Source organism: Pundamilia nyererei, unplaced genomic scaffold (assembly GCF_000239375.1).
Source record: "Pundamilia nyererei isolate P.nyererei 1_Seehausen unplaced genomic scaffold, PunNye1.0 scaffold00041, whole genome shotgun sequence".
Lineage (NCBI taxonomy): Eukaryota > Metazoa > Chordata > Actinopteri > Cichliformes > Cichlidae > Pundamilia > Pundamilia nyererei.
The window spans coordinates 3,164,963-3,185,061 of record NW_005187442.1 but is presented as its reverse complement, the minus strand read 5'-3'; the positions used below and the strand labels follow the sequence as shown (position 1 = coordinate 3,185,061).

General features: G+C 38.4%; 1 protein-coding gene across 1 annotated transcript in view; it reads right to left on the bottom strand.

The window, feature by feature from the left end:
* The window catches only part of rngtt (RNA guanylyltransferase and 5'-phosphatase), a 106,342-nt gene that overhangs the window by 28,373 nt on the left and 57,870 nt on the right, over positions 1 to 20,099 (bottom strand). The window contains exon 12 of the mRNA XM_005731146.1: positions 11,344 to 11,412. Within this exon, the coding sequence (XP_005731203.1) occupies positions 11,344 to 11,412 (69 nt within the window). The remainder of the gene's footprint in view (positions 1 to 11,343; positions 11,413 to 20,099) is intronic.

Here is a 20,099-nt window from a genome sequence, read left to right as displayed (position 1 = left end):
GACTTTGCTAAGCTACGAACCTGCACCGCTTGATGGGCATTATGGCTATCGTAGGCAGGAGCCTCGCGGAGTGATACGTACTGTGCTTTAACATGATATTACCGTATTGTGTGTGTATAACCTCTTTTGAAGTTTTGTGGATATTATACATGGTTATGCTGAGGATGTGTCGGCCAATTTCCACTGGAAATGCCTTTTGGTTAAACTGTCAGCAAGGATTTTGCATTTGCACTGTTAAATTTTTATATAACTTTAATGCACATAAAAACAGCTGCTTGTTTAAGTGAAAATACGTTGATTTTTTTTTGCACGAATAAAGTTGTGGAGTTGTAAAGTATTTTGTCTAGTGTCAATTATATCGTCAGTTATATCGTTATCGCAAATTTTCAAATGTATATCGTGATAAATATTTTTGGTCATATCGCCCTGCTTTACCTGGAATTCAGAAGCCTGGAGATATGATGCACATTTACTTATTGCAAATTTCCCAAAAATCTCCTGCACTAATTACAGACTAGTGCAATTGATCGGAAAAAAAAAAAAAAAGGAATGTGACCGGACAAATGATTGTTACTACGTGTGATGAATTTGCAATCTCATTGCCTCGGCAATGGCTCCTTCGAAAACCTGGACCAGGTCTTCAAAAATGATTTTGGCGCCTCAGACATCAATGACACAGAGTTTGTATGTTATCATTTTGTGACTGGAGTTGGAAATGACATGCAATCTGTTTGTGATAATATGGTGATTATCAGAGCCATTAAGGACTGTTTTGGAAAATTCGTTTGGGGAAAGTTGAGCAACAAAATCAGCTGAGGCCAAAACCGGCTCCAGATAGCAGTGGCAGCTTTAGTTCTTCGTGCTGGAACAAGTTTGTCATGAAGATACTTTAAATGTTAATAGACTATTCGGACTTTTCTTTTCCTTTCTTTGTTGTTATTTTTCTGTTGTTAGCTCGTGTGGCCTTTGTCAGTCAACAAACTTGAATAATAGTCAGCACCTTATGTGTCTCCAGGAAAATGATGTATCTATTTTTTCCACCGTTAGTAATGAATCAAATGAAAATACGTCTATTGTGTGAAAACAATATATAGAGAATATGTAGCTCATGTCTTGCCATCTCTATTTTAATATGTTTTGGTTTCTTCTTTAAATTCTACACCTCTACTGCCCTGTACTCCGTCTCCTTATCTCTTGTCTGAAGGCTCTGGATAAAAATACTAAACATTATAATTGGGCCAGCTTTCAGAAATCCCAGCATGATGACACTGTAGGCTGCAATGCAGCCAGGCCTGCTTACTTTGCAGTTTTCTACTTTAACAAACTTCAGCTTTTTGGGGACCAAAATAAATAATTAAATGGAGTCTACAAAACTGCCACAGAAAACTTCTCAACCTCCAATATAAAAAAAAAAAAAAAAAAAAGACAGACAGGCAGAGAAAGAGGGGAAAATGCACCTGCAGTCTTTGCTTTAGCCCAAAAAGTAAATTTCAGCTCCTTTAGAAATCTTGAGCTCATAAAAGTCACCAAAACAAACATGATTAACTATTACTTTTTATAAGAGCTTGACATGTTATCAGAAAAATATCTTTATCACTATTATCACTATTGTGATAAAGGTACTTTTAACATAAATTAAACACTCTGTTGTGACTGTTGGTGCTTAACCATTGACCTTCACTGATCTCAGCAAAGAGAAATAAAAAAACTGAGAGGAGGAAAGGAAGCAACATGAGAATTTAAAGAAAATAACTGCAAACAGACAATGTGACAAGTTATTGAATTGCTGCAGATCAGAGATTTGTTACCCTTTCAGTCTAGAAATAAATGTCTGTATTTGATCTGGTGCAATCATATTTTCACTGGGAGAAATCTACCTCTGTCACTTTCACTGTGGCACAGAATTGTGAGAAAAACAGCAAAGCTGAATATCAATATTCAGGACCCCTGCTTTTTTTTTTTTTTAATTAATGTACACTCTCATGTACACACGCTACTTAAACACACTTCCCCCAAAGAAATTAAAACTAATTCAAATTCAATTCTTTTATTTCCATGTTTTTATGTTTAGCACATAAAAATTATCTGGTAATCATCTTAAAATTAGGTAAAAACCTAACCTCAAATGATCAACAGAAATGTGGAGGCATTGTATGAAAAACTAAGTGCATGGCTCAATAGCCGATAAGCTGAATGACTATATCAGTCTTTCACAGCATTGTGGAGGAATTTCCCCCCACTTTTCTTTATAATGTTGGTTCAGTTCAAAGGTGTGCAGGCATTTATGTATGTACAGCTCTTAAGGACCCCTCGGAGCATCTTAATCACACAGAGGTCTCTTTTTAACAGAAGCATTGCAATGCCTTGATTCTTTTCTCTTCAGCCATTCAGTTGTAGATTTGCTGCTGGACTTGGGATCAATTTCATGTTGCACGTCAACAACCAACAATACCAAAAATTAAATACTTGCCAAAACGCAGTTTTAACTGATGGCTAGCCATATGAAACATCCAAGGATGACTAAAGAATTGCAATCAAATGTCAAAGAAATGTTAATGCTTGTACTATGTTTCATGGGAAGCTATTTGATTGCTGCTGAGACATTTAAACTCAAGCAGAGGATATGCTGTCTACAGCTTCTCATACATATATTCTTTAAAAGCGTCCAAATCATATGAATGGTTTCACAGACACTAAAGCTTGAATATGAAAAGGAAAAATAAAAAGAAGAAGCATCCACATTTTCATCCAACTTTAGCGTAATATTCCCCAGGTATGACATCATATAGCCAATCTACATTAACTTTTTTCCTAAAGTTTAGAACGTCTGAGTTTATATGATTACACGGCTACTAAAATCTACATACTGTAAATATTTATCCTGAGGGTTAGAGCAGGGCGATATGACCAAAAATATTTATCACGATATACATTCGAAAATTTGCGTTAACGATATAACTGATGATATAATTGACACTAGACAAAATACTTTACAACTCCACAACTTGATTTGTGCAAAAAAATAAAATAAAATAAAAAAATCAATGTATTTCACTTAAACAAGCAGCTTTTTTTATGTGCATTAAAGTTATATATATACACACAGCTGTAATGCTCCGACAATCCATCAAGCGGTGCAGGTTCGTAGCTTAGCAAAGTCGTACTAAAACATTTGACAGATTTTCGAGCGCCGTGTACGACATAAAATCGTTTCGAGGTCAGTAAACACAACCAGAATTCATGCATAAGGCACACGGAATTATAAGGGACACTGTCGATTTTCAGAAAAATCAAAGGATTGATTTTAAGTGTGCCAAAAAACACGGTAATAACAACGGCCCGCTAGCATGTGCTACCAAAAATAGTGCTTTGTTGTGTATCTGACGGACGAAAGCTAAACCAGTTCCAAACCACTGAAGTTGCAGCATTTTTACAAACCAATTCTGGTCCATCGTTTCATTCACCGATCCGCTTTCGCCCTTCTCATTCTCCGTCGCCGGCATGCTTTTTCCGACATGCGAGTATGAAAACAAAGGCACTGCGCTTGCGCGTTTTACCCATATTCTATCGCGATATTTCATTTTCTTATCGTTGCCCGACATTATACCGGTATTACCGTGAACGGTATATGGCCCAGCCCTACTGAGGGTTATGGTATTTATTAAATAAACAAATCCTGTCATCTATGAACTGATTATTTGACAATTACAGAAAGCATAAAACAAATCCAGCCTCTGATTGCTACACAATTATCCATCAACACTTAAGTGCATCTTGAAAAAAGGCTGATTCCTGTGCTTTGAGACACACCACCATAATCAAAGTGATTCTGCCAAATTAGAAGAGAAATCATTCATAATAAATGAAATATTAATTTATGTATAATGCCTGATTTATGGTAAAAGGAAGCTTATTGAAGGGTTTGCGTAAGTACTTTGATTACAGGTTTTTTTTTAATGTCTCAATTTAATAACATTCTTGTCCTTCGAGGCAAGTGTGCGATGAAAAGGTGGGACAAGTCCAATAAATCTGTTCCCAAGAGTAAAGCTTCAGACACACTGGTCTGTTTCTTTGTGAGTCACACTGATGGTTTGAGTGTTGATATGCAAAATGGTGCAGTTGCATTAAAAACAAACCCTCTTGGGAGAAACCGGCTTGAGAAATAAAGGGCAGGGGAAAATCTTGAGGTAAACTGTCTGCGGCTATGACACAGACTGAAGAATAAGTGAGTTTACAGAAACTGATTATACTGATTTATGGAGCAAATAAAATGCGCATTAATGAATGTTGTGCCCTCTAAACTCAAATATCTGTCTCAGATAATCTACAGCAACATCATTCAAAAGCTTTAACTTCACCGGGTCCAAACTGTATATGAATCACAGTATTTGCACTGCCTTAGATTTGTGAATACAGCTTAAATGATGTGGTTTAAAAAAAAAAAAAAAGAGAAGAGAAACATTTTTTTTTGTACTTTTTGCACCGAGATCACCATCTGGAGTGTTCCCATAAGCAATTCTGCCATCTGTGGCAATTCCGTTCAAACTCTTTTAATTCCCTAAACAAAGAAAACATATCCCAAGGACACCATGTGTTGGGTGAGATAACGCGACTAGTGACCGATGGCTGCTGTGGCGCTAACCTTTGTGCTAACATTAATGGACATTCACTGAAGTAAGACCCCGCTGAGATTAACCCCGAGACCACCCTAATCCCATTCGCACAAAAAGAGATTAAGGTTGCAAAGGGTTCTGTAGACACGAACACAAATCAATGACTTAGAAAAACAATTTCAATATGAAGGAGTGTTACTGGCTCCCTGCACACTAATGATCGCTGGAGCTGTTGGCAGTAAATGCTTTTTGCTTTCAACCTCTGTGAATATGCCTTTATTGAATGACTAATGTACTTAAAAGACTGTGTACCTTGAGGATAAAGCTGACCAAAAGATCAGAAGCCTTTTGCATAACTTAAACTCTTGGCCTTCTGTTATTTGAGGGAATTTCACAGCCCATAATGTGTCTGTATCTGGAGGCAACCAGTACACATGAGAGAACAGTGCTCTCTCTGTCGCAGTGCATGACTGCATCTTTTTTCCCTTTTACAAAGTAAAAGATAATATTACACAACTTCTCCAAAGTGCTTCTCTCCAGTCATTAATCTTTAATAAATTCTAATGCCAGTCCTCATCTCCTTGTCTGACCTACTCTTTTTACTTGAACTTTAACACCATGCTAGGAGCTCCATAAGGCTGTGTTTGTGTGTTGAGCAGAGGTGCACTTTGAGCTAATGCTATTGAAACTATTTAAAAAACGAAGCATACACAAAAAGACGGTGAACTGTGGCAACCACTAATGCAAGATGTCAATAAAATTCAGTGACTTTTAGTGATGAATTTACACAAAGTATCCAGAAGTGGGCACATACAAACTCAAAAATATTTAAAATTTAAAGCAAATGATTGGTAATAAAAACACCTTTCAAAGTATATGAACTTTGGTAAAATCTGGCAGATTTACATCTAACATTTTTAAATCGACTTTTATTAAAATGAAAAAATAAATAAAAGTTAAAAAAGACCTATACATTAGCAGAGCAATGCTGCTATCATGCCTAAAGCATTAAATCAATGTCACGACTCAAAAAAAGGTGGCAAATATATAGTAAAAACACTACTTTGAGTTACTCTTTTGTTTTATGTTAGAAATCCACAAACGACACAGCTCGCACTGTTTCCTAGTTACAATTTTTTATTTTTTTTTAAACAAAATTTAGTATACGAGTGGCAGATGCTGCTCTCTTAGTTAAATGGCAAACAAACCTCTCACTAAAGCAGGCTAATCACATCTGGCCAGCACGCAATCCTCTAAATAAGATTAGTCCTGAAGCGAATGAGTGCATCCCAACCATAAATCTGACTAATGTGCAGGTCGGCAGCGCCTAGTTGGCAGCACCCTCACGTGAAAATGGAACTAGAAAAGCCTCAACGCCAGACTGTCTCTGTTTTTGTGTGTGTTTTTTCAAACACATGATGAATTAAGATACATTACAGTACTGAATAACATATTATTGTACCAAACCCTCTTAATCATTGAATTCAGATGTTTTGACTCCAAATGCCACAAGTGTATAAAATCAAGTACCCAGCCATGCAATCTGCCTCACAAACATTTATGAAAGAAAGTTGTTCTAAAGACTTCACTCAACCCTCTCAGGCTCAAATTAAACTTTTTGTTGCTAATGCACAAGTCCTGCAGTGGTACTTCTGAGTTAAAAAACTAATAAATTATGTATGTGGGGTATTCAGGTTGTTAGTTTTTAACTGTTGCAAATCGGCAACGCCTGCCTTGAGAGGGTTAATCTGAGCGTGATATTGTTAAAGGTTGCCACCTCCCTGATATAGTCCTCGATCAAACGCAAGTGGTATTATTGTATAGTGGAAGCATTTCGCAACCATATAATGTGCTCAAGTCCTTCATACATCCCCGACTCAGTAACTTTAGAGTTCTAAACCTTCTCTGGCATTAACATCAGCATAATAACTCTGTGTCAGGAGCTTCATGATATGGTTTCCATGGCTGAGGACGTCCTGTAGGTTTAATATGCAAGTTGTCTACAACTTAGGGTTATCTGCCCTTTCCATGCTGTTATACTTAATTCTTCATTGTAAACATCTGAGGGAAATTCGTCTCTGGTAACTTGTTTTATTTGGTGCAGGCCATTACATATTAGTATTCACTTCCACCTTGATGCTAGATTTCCATCTATACTGCACGCACCAGAAGAAAAGACTCTTCTGTTATCCAAAATCTAAGTACTGCAACACGGAAAGATTTGTTTATTTTTATTCTCTAATATCCAGAACACAGAAAGACACAACTTGAAGTGGTACAACTGTTTTTTTAGTTATAACTTTTGTTCTAGGGTGCTATAAAATAGTGAAACTGGGAGCTATAGTGCTTTCAGCACACAGTAAGACATCGGCAGACTATTTTCAAATAGACCTCAAAACAGCAGGTGAACAGCTTTCCTATTTGTGTTATGTCCAAAGTGTTGTCAGCGTTGTGCCTGTTACCAACCCTAGTGATGGCAGCTTTTATTATTAACTGTTGAGATTGTACCCAGGCTACTATCACGCTGTTCGGAGTGGTTACATGCATGCTAAATAATCAACTCCCGTTAAAGCAGAAGTATATCATAATTATTTATCTCCGTCTAGAGCAGATGGATAGAAATTGTTTAATATAAATAAAAATAGACATTGTTACATAATATTTTCCATTTCCCTTCTATTTGCGTCATCATTTAGTCAAACACTCGTCATCTTTTTGGGTCCCAGCCCATTAGTTTGCCTGGCTTTGCAGGGAGGAAGTAGCTGCTGACCTTCAAAGTTTGGCAAGATTTCATTCGCAGATATGTGAAACAGCTGAAGAACATTTCTTAAAAGACGATTCAATCACGAATCAAACTGAGTACAGACACTTGGAAAAAATCTCTCTTACAGTGCACGGCCTTTCAGTGATGTGAAAGGACTTCTATCCATTTCAAAGGTGAGACTTATACAGGGGAGGGAGTGAAAAAAGGCACCTGACAACAAATTGTTTGAACAATGACCTGTCTATGCAATCAGTTTTCTCTTTGGAGATCATTTGCACCTGATGATTCCCTTCCTGGCTGCTGAACAGCAATCATTTCAATTCTGTAAACCACGGCTGCCAAAACAAATCGCAAACCCCAGTTGACAGCATCGTCCTAATCCATGACTGGGATGCAGATGATGTGGCTTTTTCCTCTGAAGGTTTTTCAAATTCTCAGACACATACATAGTGACGTCAAAGGAGCCAGTGTGCTTTCAACACCCTCCTCCATATCGCATTTCACAGAGGCTGCAGATGACTATATGATCATAAATCAATGACTAGCTGCACAATAAAAAAAACAAAACAAAACCGTAGTGCTCTGATTCCAAAACAATTTCTGATAAAGACTGTAAATAATTTATAAATAATGATAAGGATAATTTAGATTTAGAATTCAGGTTATTTTTTGCAGGTTTGCAGCCCTATTGTGTTGATTCTGCAATCTCAATGAGAATTCCCTCTACAACAGAGTTAATATTTTATTTTTTTGTGACTAACAAAGAGAAATTATGCTCACCAACAATTAACCAGTGAAGTTTAGTTTTCGTGGTTCTCTAAATTTAAGTGAATTTGAATTTAATTTTTGTAGCCAGAGAAAAATCTGTAAGATTCAGACTCAGACAACTGGAGACCCGACGACCAGGTAGTCGTTCTTGTTATACTTAGAACTTTGAAGTCTGCCTCCTGGTGCGCATGTGTAGTTGCTGCACTGTGATGTAATGTCTGTGGATGAGTCCATGTGATCACAAATAACAGGCAGGCGTAAGGACATCTATATGGACCTTTGCATTCATCGTCTGAAATTACAGTTCCAGCTTTAGGTCCCAGTCACACAGGCCCAGAGACCGGTCAGCTACTCCCTGGCAGGGAGGACTAGGAAAAACATACATTCCTCAACCAGATGGCGACGGACTGCAGACGGTTGATGGCAATCACTAAGTACTGCAACAAAAACCTTCTTGAGATTGCTTTGGTCATGAGCAGATTGCCTTGATTGCCCCTAGTTGGTGACTTGTCTGTAAACACTGTCTAACTACTCCGTAAGCATTTAAGATACAAAACCAGAAATGGAAACTGCTTGTGGTGACCGACTGAATTCTAGTCATGCGTGTCTGAGGCCTAAAGAAAGCAATCCAGTGTTGCTTTCCAGTGTCACCCTATTTCTTTTAAATAGTTGCATATTTGTATGAAAAATGTTGGCTTTTATTACACACTATGATAGCTCTAATATAAATCAGCTTAATTGCAATTCAATGGCTTCCACATAGCTATGCTAATGGGAACAGAACCTCATTATGGTACCAATTTCAGGAAAACCCTCAGAAATGGATTTTTAGAAGCTTTTAACTTCCATGTAAATGATCTACTGTACATTAGAAGAAGTCTTGATAATCATGAGTTGTAATCTGTGAGTAACTAGGCAATCGTTATAGATAGATAGATATAGATATATCTCTATATATTATATATCTATATAGATATATACACATATATAGATATATACACATATATACATATATACATATACACAGATATATACATATACACATATATATACATATACACATATACATATATACACACACACACACATACACACACACACACACACACACACACACATATATCTCAATACGTGGTATTTAACATTCCTGAATAGGCAGTGACCAAAACTGGAAAGTAAAATTTGCATTCCCTGCTATTTACCTTTGACTCACTCACACATGGTAAATATTTCCAGAGTCAGAGTCAAAACCAAAGATAAGCAGGTGTCTAAACAAAAAAACATTAACACCAATTATCCCTGTAATGAAACTGATGGCTGCCCAGTTCTTTACATGAAAACAAGCTGGATTCAATCCGGCCAAGAACATTCTGCTGTTCTTGTTGTAATTAGGAAAAACTCCCTCACCGCTCGAAATTGTGCCCAGAATACGAAACAGCAAAAACATTACTTGGTACATGACTCAAAACAATAAAATATTCATAGCTACATTTAGTTAGACAATACTAACATTCAACTTGGTCACGCACTTTGGATTATAAGATTGCAAATGGATTTCATTTTCTCTTTTTGCACTTTGCAATCAATGCTATCAGAGGCGACCTGGCAGCAGGGTCATTCTGTATATTATAAACAAAATAAACAAAAATCTATCTAAAACTCTATTACTCTGATCTATTTGCCCTTCACTCTCTAACAAACATTCCAGCTTTTACCAGACGGGCCTATTTTAAACCAGGCATTAACAGCTCCACATGACTAAACAGCATAAGCTAAATAAGCACGTGGCCAATGTGGGGTGTCACCTCTAGTCAACATACACTCACCAACCACTTCATCGGGTACGCATGTTGAACTGTTTGTGAAGTCAAATACCTAATCAGCCAATCAACATGGCCCCAACTCAAGTTAAGGGACTTTGAATGGTTGCGTAGTCGCTGGTGCCAGGCTGTCTGGTGTGAGTATTTCGGAAACTGCTGATCTACCCGAATTTTCCCACACAACCATCTCAAGGGTTTACAGAGAATGAAAAAGACAAAATATCCAGTGAGGCAATTGTCTGGATGAAAATGCTTTGATCTTGTCAGAGGTCAGAAAAGAGGCTTTTCACCCTTGTTTTTCAGTGAGCTGCTGTCATTGATGACACACTACCTATTTCAAAGCATAAATCTATTTCCACAAGCTACCATTAGTGCAATATGCTTTGTCACTACAATTGCACAAAGTCAAATGCAAGCACAAAAGTAGCCTAGGAAGTGTTTTGTCTGGAACTTTTAAGTAAAAGTATAAAATAACTGCTTAACCCTTTAGTTAAACAAGTGGAGTCACTTGTTTTACATTTGGGTCACACAGCAGCAGCTTTTCATGTCTCCTTCTTCACAGCCTGGTTGGAGGATGACATTTATATCATGTAAACATTTATACTGGTATTTTCATGGACAATTTAATATGGCACGGTCCTTGTGTGCAGAAGGTCATCTCTGAATGCACAAAACATCAAACTTTGAAGCTGATGTGTTACACCAGCAGAAGGACACACTGGGTGCCACTCCCATTATGCAAGAACAGAGGCTACAATTCACTTAAATTGGACAACAGAAGACTGGGAAAATGTTACATGGTCGGATCGGTCTCGATTTCTCCTGCTACTTTAGGAAGGTAAGGTCAGAATTTGGCGTAGACGATATAAAACCATGGTGGTTCTGTAATGGTGAAAAATTGGACAGAAGTTTTTGTAAAATATAAAAACTTCAGTCCAGGGTCTTTCTGCATTAATGTTTGTAAATTATTCCGCAAAAGTAGAATATACTGCAGTGGATTAGAAGTCCTTGAGTCGATCGCAGATGATGATAAGAGGTGTTTTAGTGTTACCACCATAGGATTTTCTGCTGTCGTAACACCAAACAAATACGTATTTCAACCAAGTTCGTTTAGGCTGTAACAGAAAACACTATGTGTCAAGTTTACTGCGTACTGTCTTACAGGAAGGCCTGTGAATTCATGTATTGCCGTTTCCTTTACAATAACCGAGGGCAAGACTGGCACAGAGAGTGACAAACGGTGGGTGGTAGTGACAAGCTGTTCGATTCTTTTGTATGTGCATGTAGGAAGACAAAGCAGAGTCTGACAATCAACCTGCAGCAACGGGACTAAGGGTTTGAAAAAATGACAAACTGTCACACTCTGTTGAAGGCTTACCCCACATGGCTGGAAGATAAGCCCATCGACTTCATGGCTGACCTGGGATGTGAAACTGCCTTCTAGGAGCTGGAAATAAAAACAAGAAAAAAAGCCCAGTTTGAGTCAAGTAAAACAGATAAATGATAAGATTGACAACTGACAGCTTTAGCTAAACTGCAGGAAATTACATTGATTTATGAAGTTTTCTAAAGCTATAGAGCTTGCCAACACTTACCTAACACTCTAAAAGCAATGAAGTATCGAGTTTCAGCATAACCGGAAGGCTTATATTTGGCAAATCACTCACAGTTACAAGGACAAGCCTGATATGTTATTTTCTCCTTGTAGCCTTGAGACTAAGCACTAATCTTTTTTTGACTGATAATGCATCTCTGAGAGATCAATACAGATAACTTGACAGACTAGGTTAAGGACAAAAATAGCAAGAAATCATTAGGTCCCAGATGATGTGAAAGACAGCATTTCATCTCTTCTATGAACACCAACCACTGTAGCTGCTGCTAAGAAAAGGAGAACAATGGCACCATACTTGAGGAGGGATGCCCAGGGGAGACACAGTTATTGTACAGCAAAAGCAAATTTTCTACATCATGAAGCACATCAACTGCCATGGCAACGACAGCAAGGATATTAGCATTTCTAAATTAATGCTGAATATACCAGCTGCATTGGGGAACATATGAGGAAATCTCCCAATTCAAGAGCAATTTAAATTGTTGTCCTGTCTTTCAAATAAATACTGTTACCCGTCTACAGTCGGTTGTAGTTTCTTAGACTGAACACTTCCAGAGCTGCAGTAAAAACACAGTTTACCTATTAGATGACTCTTGGAAACATCAATGGAGGGTAATGAGGAGAAATGGGGAGAAGGACCACGGTTTCATTAAGTGTGGGTTTTAGTATCTAAGCATCAAAAACAAGGACTATCAGAGATATGCTCACTGGCTTCCACCTTGTGTTTGAAAGCCATTAGCCAATGACTGTGAGGTTTCACAGTTAGACATGTCTCTTGTCATCAAATCACATTTCAAGATGGTGACGGAAAAAATCTCATCTCAAGGCTATTAAACTCAAAAAACTGGTGAATGATGTCACAGTAGCTACGTCCATCTTTTATACGGTCTATTGGTATGACTTAAAGATTTCCTGTATCAGCTTCCACTTTTCCATTGCCATTAAGTGGCATAGAGAGATCTATTTATTACCCATAGCATAGTCAGTTGTTTCCCCTTTTAGTCAGCTGATGGAGGAATCCAAATGCTGTTTCAAACATATCTATGTAAAGCATAAAGAGGGAATAGCACACCTCTTCAACTACAGAGCAAGACAAATGGTCTTGATTCAGTCAGATATATCCTGAAAAGAGAAGCTGGGGTGAAGGTGAGTTGCAAAGAAGCTTGCAGTTTTTGTAGTTAAAGCAGATTCATGAGCTCACTCTGAATGAGATTTCTCAAGTGGATGCTTAGAAGGATTTCGGCTGATCCAACAACTGATCTGCTGAAATCCTGGCAGAACTTAACTTTAATCCATAATACTAAAGCAAACTTTTGAAAAACTCAAAAACATAATTAGTTTAATACCTATTAGGATGCCTTAGACGAAACATGTAATACTCTACTCTTGTTATTGCACAGTAAACGTGTATTTATTTCATAAACCTGCATATTCTGCAGTACAAATATAGTGCCTCATTGCAGGTTCACTATAAGCTATGTTCTCTTGTACTGCCTCCTTGTGTTTTTTTAATGTAGAGAATGGAAGCATACAACTCTGTAACTGTGAAAATTAAACAACTTTTAATTGCTTTAATCCAAACACTTTGTAAGCAGAGAAATAAAATGCCAAAAAAAAATCATGTTCAGTCAAGCATAAAAATGAAGACTGAGGCTTTTGTGTGGTTGACGGGGGGAGGTCAATGTGAAGAGGCCAGCCAGGGTTAGCCGAGTACTCCATCTTCAGTGATATTTGAAAATGTAAGAAACTGAAATGCAAGACCTTCAAACAAATGTTTCAAGAGTGAACAAGAGAAACGAGATGAAACTGCAATCGCGTGGCAAATCAACCTTCCACAAAAATAAAACTGTGCAAAGACTTTAATGTGATGTTGGGATGTTAGTGTCGTGCTCGCTGTGAAATATTGCCAATATAAAGTCAATGTTCACAGTGGCAGGAAGCGAAACCTACTAATGCTGCTGCTACTGCTGGGAAAGGGAGAAATCGATATAGAAACGTGTCATGTGGCATGGAAAATTCTGCCAGTTGTCAAACCTAATATATGATTGCACAGCTACACACTGCAGAACTGAATATAAGCATTTCAACACTAGCAGAAAATACAAAATCAGCTGAGAAAGAGGGCTTGCAAAGCAAGAAATGTCACACTCTCTGTTGCAAAAATATGCACTATATGAATGATCAGCTACGTGACTATTTATGAGAGGTGTGACTCATACAGATGAACCCACAGGGAATTCTTTGCAGTTCCTCTCAGTTCATCGTGGCCCACATCTTTGTGTCAGTATTGTATTTTAATTCACTGTGCTGGCCAAGAGCAAATGCATAAAAAATATGGAAACATCAGATGTTTTTTTTTAGGAACTATCTTAAAAAGGAATAATGAAATTTTAACATGATAAATCAGTCATTAAAAAACAAACAAACTCCAAAACAAAACAAAAAAATCTGCGTTATCATTATCTGCTGTAGTTATGCTGGAGGAAGCTTCTTATGCTGTTTTTGCAAACCTTCACTGATCTTTGGCATTTGGTATGTTCATGCAGAGTGTAAATATATTTCGGCAAGCAGGAAATGGCTTTGGTCAATAAAACAGAAAGCAAATGCATTAGTGCACTGCAGTAGATATCAGGTATCATATCAAAGCCATCAAGATGTGCTACAGCAGAAAGCAATGCATTCTAGCCATGCAGAAAGGTACTGAAAGGTGGAACAGGGGTGACCTTTTATAATATATTCTATCATGTCTTTGCTGTAATGACAGACAATAAAGTGAGGTCATTAAACTTTAATTAACATTGCCTGCATACATCTCCACTTATTGTCCAGCCTTGACATTTCAATAAGCAGCCATGAACATTGTAAAGTGCCTGCTGACTAGGAGATAGCAAAGTGTTCAGTAGATATGAAGACTGCCAACTATGATTAGAGCCAAGATGAGCTAACACACACTCGTAGTATAGGAGATGAGAGATTGTCATCTGTCCTGGTGCTGCTTGGAGACAAACCAAATTATAAGCTCAATCACAAATACAAGAAAGTGTGGAATGAGACAGCTAAATTTCCACTCAGCGCAGGGCTCAAAAAGCCTGTTAAAACCAGAAGACCATAGAATTCTTATATAGACGGTCTCTCCTGTTAAGGTCCCGCTGACCTGAGTATTTTGTCCAGCATTAGACCAACAGATTGAGCTGCTCTGTGATCTATGATGATATACTCTGCCACAAAAATTCTCTTTGAAGAGAGCAGATTCTGCTGTGAAGACGGACACTTAATTCACTTATTGCATTTTTAAAAAGAAATGGGGATACAAAGATACTGATATTAAGACACAAATATAGAAATTACCTGTTATACCACATGCATGGCACTATTTTTTCCTGTAATTTTTAAATAAAGACTTTCATCACCTTTTATTTACTGAAAGAAAAAATATTCATGGTGCCAAAACATTCTGACATCCTTGTTATTAGAAGTTAAAGGTTAAAATAACATTATGCTTTATAATTAGTGTTTGTCCTTGAGGTGTTTCTTTTCCCACTGAACATCTGCAAAGCCAGTTTTATTTTTGTATTTATTTTTTTTACCTCTACTGCTCACATATTGCTACGATTCTTTCCACAGTGCTGCAACCAGCAGTTAGGACAGTGGAGTATGTAAAGCTCGAAGCAAAAACCTGCTTTCACACACTTGTGTGCACAGTAAAAATGAAAAGGGGACCCACTCATGGAAAAAAAAAACCTCAAAACATTCCATTGCACTACTTGTGGTCAAAAGGCTCCACAGTCAAGTTTATCCATTTGGTAGCATAAAAAAAAAAAATCTGACAGCTTCAGAAATTTTACCAGCGCGGCAGGACTAGAGTGTGTGACTATTATCAATATTCTCCTCTTGCGGTTATCTATTCTTTTGTTCATCCACTGATCTCTGTCCTGCTGTTATACCACTTGATTTACACAATAACTCATCACCTTTGCTGAAATGGTGATCTCAGTGATATGGATGCTATGGAAAATGGTGTGATCCTTGGGTCATTTGCAGCATAAAGCGTGTAGCAGCATTCAGTTCTTCTTCAAAGATGATGAATTTGCATTCAAATAGCATGTCTATTATACCACTAGAGGAGTTCCACAAAATACTTTTTCGTTTTTCAGACGATGTGTTCCAGGAAAGTAAGAGAAGTCATTAGCCTTAGAGGGGCGCAGATGCATTTATCTAAAGCAACGGCAAAGTGTTCACTCCCTGCCATATCTGCAAAGAAAGTGGAGCAACATCAGTGCTCTCCAGAATGATGAATGAGTCACAGCAGATCACACAAAGCTTGACAACCATGCTGACATGGAGAAGGCAGGTAGCCAGACTAAAAAGAAATGGTGTCTTTATGAAGGAATGGCACGTAGGCGGTAAGATCTGGGAGTTCCATTTCAGTTCTCTTGCCATCTTAGCACACCCACCCACCACCTTCGGCAAGCACAGTGAACCCTGGATGGAGTGATGAGCAGAAAAGAAGACTTCCACTCACACGTACTCCTACAGTAAGGAAGTTCCTTGGAGTGATAATGCAGAGAGGGGGCAGCGACCCTGCTTTTATGGTTAAACCTCTTTAGGAAGGAAACACAGAGCTGAGCCTGGGACAAGTAGGTTAAGGTGAATAGCAAAGCCCCATTAAGAGATCAGGACTTTATCGTAGACTCCACGGCAGAGACAGGACAACGAAGACGCTCGGGGAGATAAATCAGTAATATACAGAGCACTTTTTCTCAGGTTGAGAGAGACTGAATGACAGAGTGATGGAAGTCAGACCAATTTCTTCACCAGTGTTTCATGTTCGAGCTTATTTCACAAAGGGACACAGTGATGAATGATATCCAGCAAATACTGATAGGATTGAAATGACATGAAGTATGCTACTCTGCTTCCCCCTTTTTCTTACTGTGATTCGTCTTCAACAGAGTAAAAGGCATATTTTATATAAGCAAAGGACACAGGAGAAAGTCATTTCAGGTTATCTGAATATATACAGATTCAGTAAAATAAAATAAAATTAAAATGCCATAATGGTCAGAACATAGATATTTATTGGAAGCTATACACTCACCAGTCGAAACAGTAAAACCACTCCCAGGTGAAGAGAATAACACTGCTCTCTGGTGAAGAATGCAATGCTTCGCTGAGAATCCTTCAGTCCTGGCAGACCAACCGTGACTATGACACTGCCAGAGAGCAACAACATGCCGCAGCAGGACATTAGGCCCTACCACACTTCAAAAATGGCTTGGGAATGAGCTGAGAAACACAACAATGAGCCTTAAGCAGGAACAAGCAGGAGGCCTCACCCTGAAGCCCAAGGCATCTAAAGGATACACTGCAAATATCCCAGTGTAAAACCACACAGGACACCACGCAGGTCCTCTGTCAATGCCTTGATGGACTAGAACGTTTTCGGGAGCACAGAGATTATGTCAGTGAGCTCATTTCAGTTCACCAGAACTGAAATTCAACTAATATTTTTCATGAATAACTTAATAATAATTTGTTGTGAAAAGTATACACATAAATTATACGTTTTTTATAATTTCAGATAAGTTGTTTGCTTTGACCAACACTCCAAAGCATTTAGAGATACTCACTACCTCATGATACATAAAAAATAAAAGCAGCTGATTTTAGGAGGGAAAATACACCAAAAGACTACTGGGCATTTGCCCTTTGGGAATGCGGATACTGTAAGTGTTGCAGATTGCTTTTGTTTCGATCTACTGATCATTTTAGCTCTAGTGACAGCTGGTGACAGCCAGCTAGGTAATGGCCCTGACGCTCTGATGACTTGATGCACAAGGAGAAAAATGACAGTGACAGAGAAATAAATGTGCAAATGCCACCAGTCAACCGAGAAGAACAAACAAATTTATCAAATACATTTGGAGTTTGATATCGGACCGTTTCGACCTGTGTCGCCATAATTTCTCATCCATTTAACTGCAGTAAAGTCAGATTCACCTTCAAAAACAAACTGAAAATGAAGGCTTGGTAAAAGTTGTGAAATTGCTTTTCTTTGGGGATTTTTTGGTCTAAAAAACCTGGAATCACTACTGTGGTAAAGATTTTAACAGTTTTCTCTTATTACTCTTATTTAATCCAGTTGTCTTCTCCCGTCTGCACCATTTTTAGCTTTTCTGCTGCTTCCACAAAATATCCCATTGGTCAAAATTACAGCTGTGATCTAGAAGATGACTTTGAATGACCCATCCCCATGTGGTTAAGAATGACAGACTGTATTAGGCTGAACTACAAATGCTTGTGTGAAATACCAAGTAAAATGAAACTGACAAAAGGTAAAAACATTTTCTGTGCATTTCTACTAAAATGCCGTGCAGTCCTACCAAGATGAAATAAACCAGGAGGCATTAAAGGTGTACTGAACTCTTACTATTCAATTTCTAAAAACAAACAAACAAATGAATTGATGTTTCCACTGCGAAAGTTGCAAGTGACCAAACAGAGCTACGTGTGAAAATATTTATAAGGAATCTGTCCCAGAATGTTTGTAATGAAGTAATGAAGAATATCTACAGTGACATTTTATAAAGAGTAGAAATAGGATAATGTATGCAAAATGCATCTTATGGTGTGTTTTTATAGAAATGATCCAAGCATTCAGGATAATGCAGCTCATTCTTATTAAAGTAACACTGGCTTATTTTTTGTGCAATATAACAATCTCTTCCTCACCACAGCTGGACTGTTATTAAGCACTTTCGTTTCCTAAAGCCTTTGTATTTTCCTGCAGCCTGCTCATCCTCTTTACTCTAAGGAGGTCTAGGTGCGGGGGCTGAATCAAAGGTGGAAAGGATGGATTGATATTCCAGTCATACTGTGGGGCTGTTGCTGGAGGAACCTTTCAACCCTAATGTGAATGGTTCTATAAAGGCTGTGTGCAGTTGCCTATTAGATGAAAAGCCCACATCAGAGTGTGCGAGGCAGCTAAACCACTGGCTGGCCTGGAGTTAAACATGGTTATCCAGTTTTGAAAATGTCAGTGTCTTTAAAAAAAGAAAATTGATTGTATTTGATTTGACACTTCCAGAAAAAACTCAATTATTAACACTTAGACGATTAAACTAGAAGAGGCCAAAGATGATGAAAAATCACAAGGGCGCAGCGTGAAATTAAAATGTGTTATGAGGGGAATTTGGTTTAACCGGACAGGTGTCTTGATGACTGATGGACATGGTCCAACATTTCTAGCCACAAAATTGGAAAAAGTTTTTACAAGATCATGAAAAACTTTCAGCATAATAATGAATAATATTAAGTCTGGTTCAGTAACCCTATTGACTAAAGAATTATTAACGCAGAGCTTCATTAACACCTCTCTGATAGTGTTATTTCTGCATTGGACTGAATTCTATTTTAGAGATATAGGTACAGTGGGGCAAAAAAGTATTTAGTCAGCCACCGATTGTGCAAGTTCCCCCACTTAAAATGATGACAGAGGTCAGTAATTTGCACCAGAGGTACACTTCAACTGTGAGAGACAGAATGTGAAAAAAAAATCCATGAATCCACATGGTAGGATTTGTAAAGAATTTATTCGTAAATCAGGGTGGAAAATAAGTATTTGGTCAATAACAAAAATACAACTCAATACTTTGTAACATAACCTTTGTTGGCAATAACAGAGGTCAAACGTTTACTATAGGTCTTTACCAGGTTTGCACACACAGTAGCTGGTATTTTGGCCCATTCCTCCATGCAGATCTTCTCGAGAGCAGTGATGTTTTGGGGCTGTCGCCGAGCAACATGGACTTTCAACTCCCGCCACAGATTTTCTATGGGGTTGAGGTCTGGAGACTGGCTAGGCCACTCCAGGACTTTCAAATGCTTCTTACGGAGCCACTCCTTTGTTGCCCGGGCGGTGTGTTTTGGATCATTGTCATGTTGGAAGACCCAGCCTCGTTTCATCTTCAAAGTTCTCACTGATGGAAGGAGGTTTTGGCTCAAAATCTCACGATACATGGCCCCATTCATTCTGTCCTTAACACGGATCAGTCGTCCTGTCCCCTTGGCAGAAAAACAGCCCCATAGCATGATGTTTCCACCCCCATGCTTCACAGTAGGTATGGTGTTCTTGGGATGCAACTCAGTGTTCTTCTTCCTCCAAACACGACGAGTTGAGTTTATACCAAAAAGTTCTACTTTGGTTTCATCTGACCACATGACATTCTCCCAATCCTCTGCTGTATCATCCATGTGCTCTCTGGCAAACTTCAGACAGGCCTGGACATGCACTGGCTTCAGCAGCGGAACACGTCTGGCACTGCGGGATTTGATTCCCTGCCGTTGTAGTGTGTTACTGATGGTGACCTTTGTTACTTTGGTCCCAGCTCTCTGCAGGTCATTCACCAGGTCCCCCCGTGTGGTTCTGGGATCTTTGCTCACCGTTCTCATGATCATTTTGACCCCACGGGATGAGATCTTGCGTGGAGCCCCAGATCGTGGGAGATTATCAGTGGTCT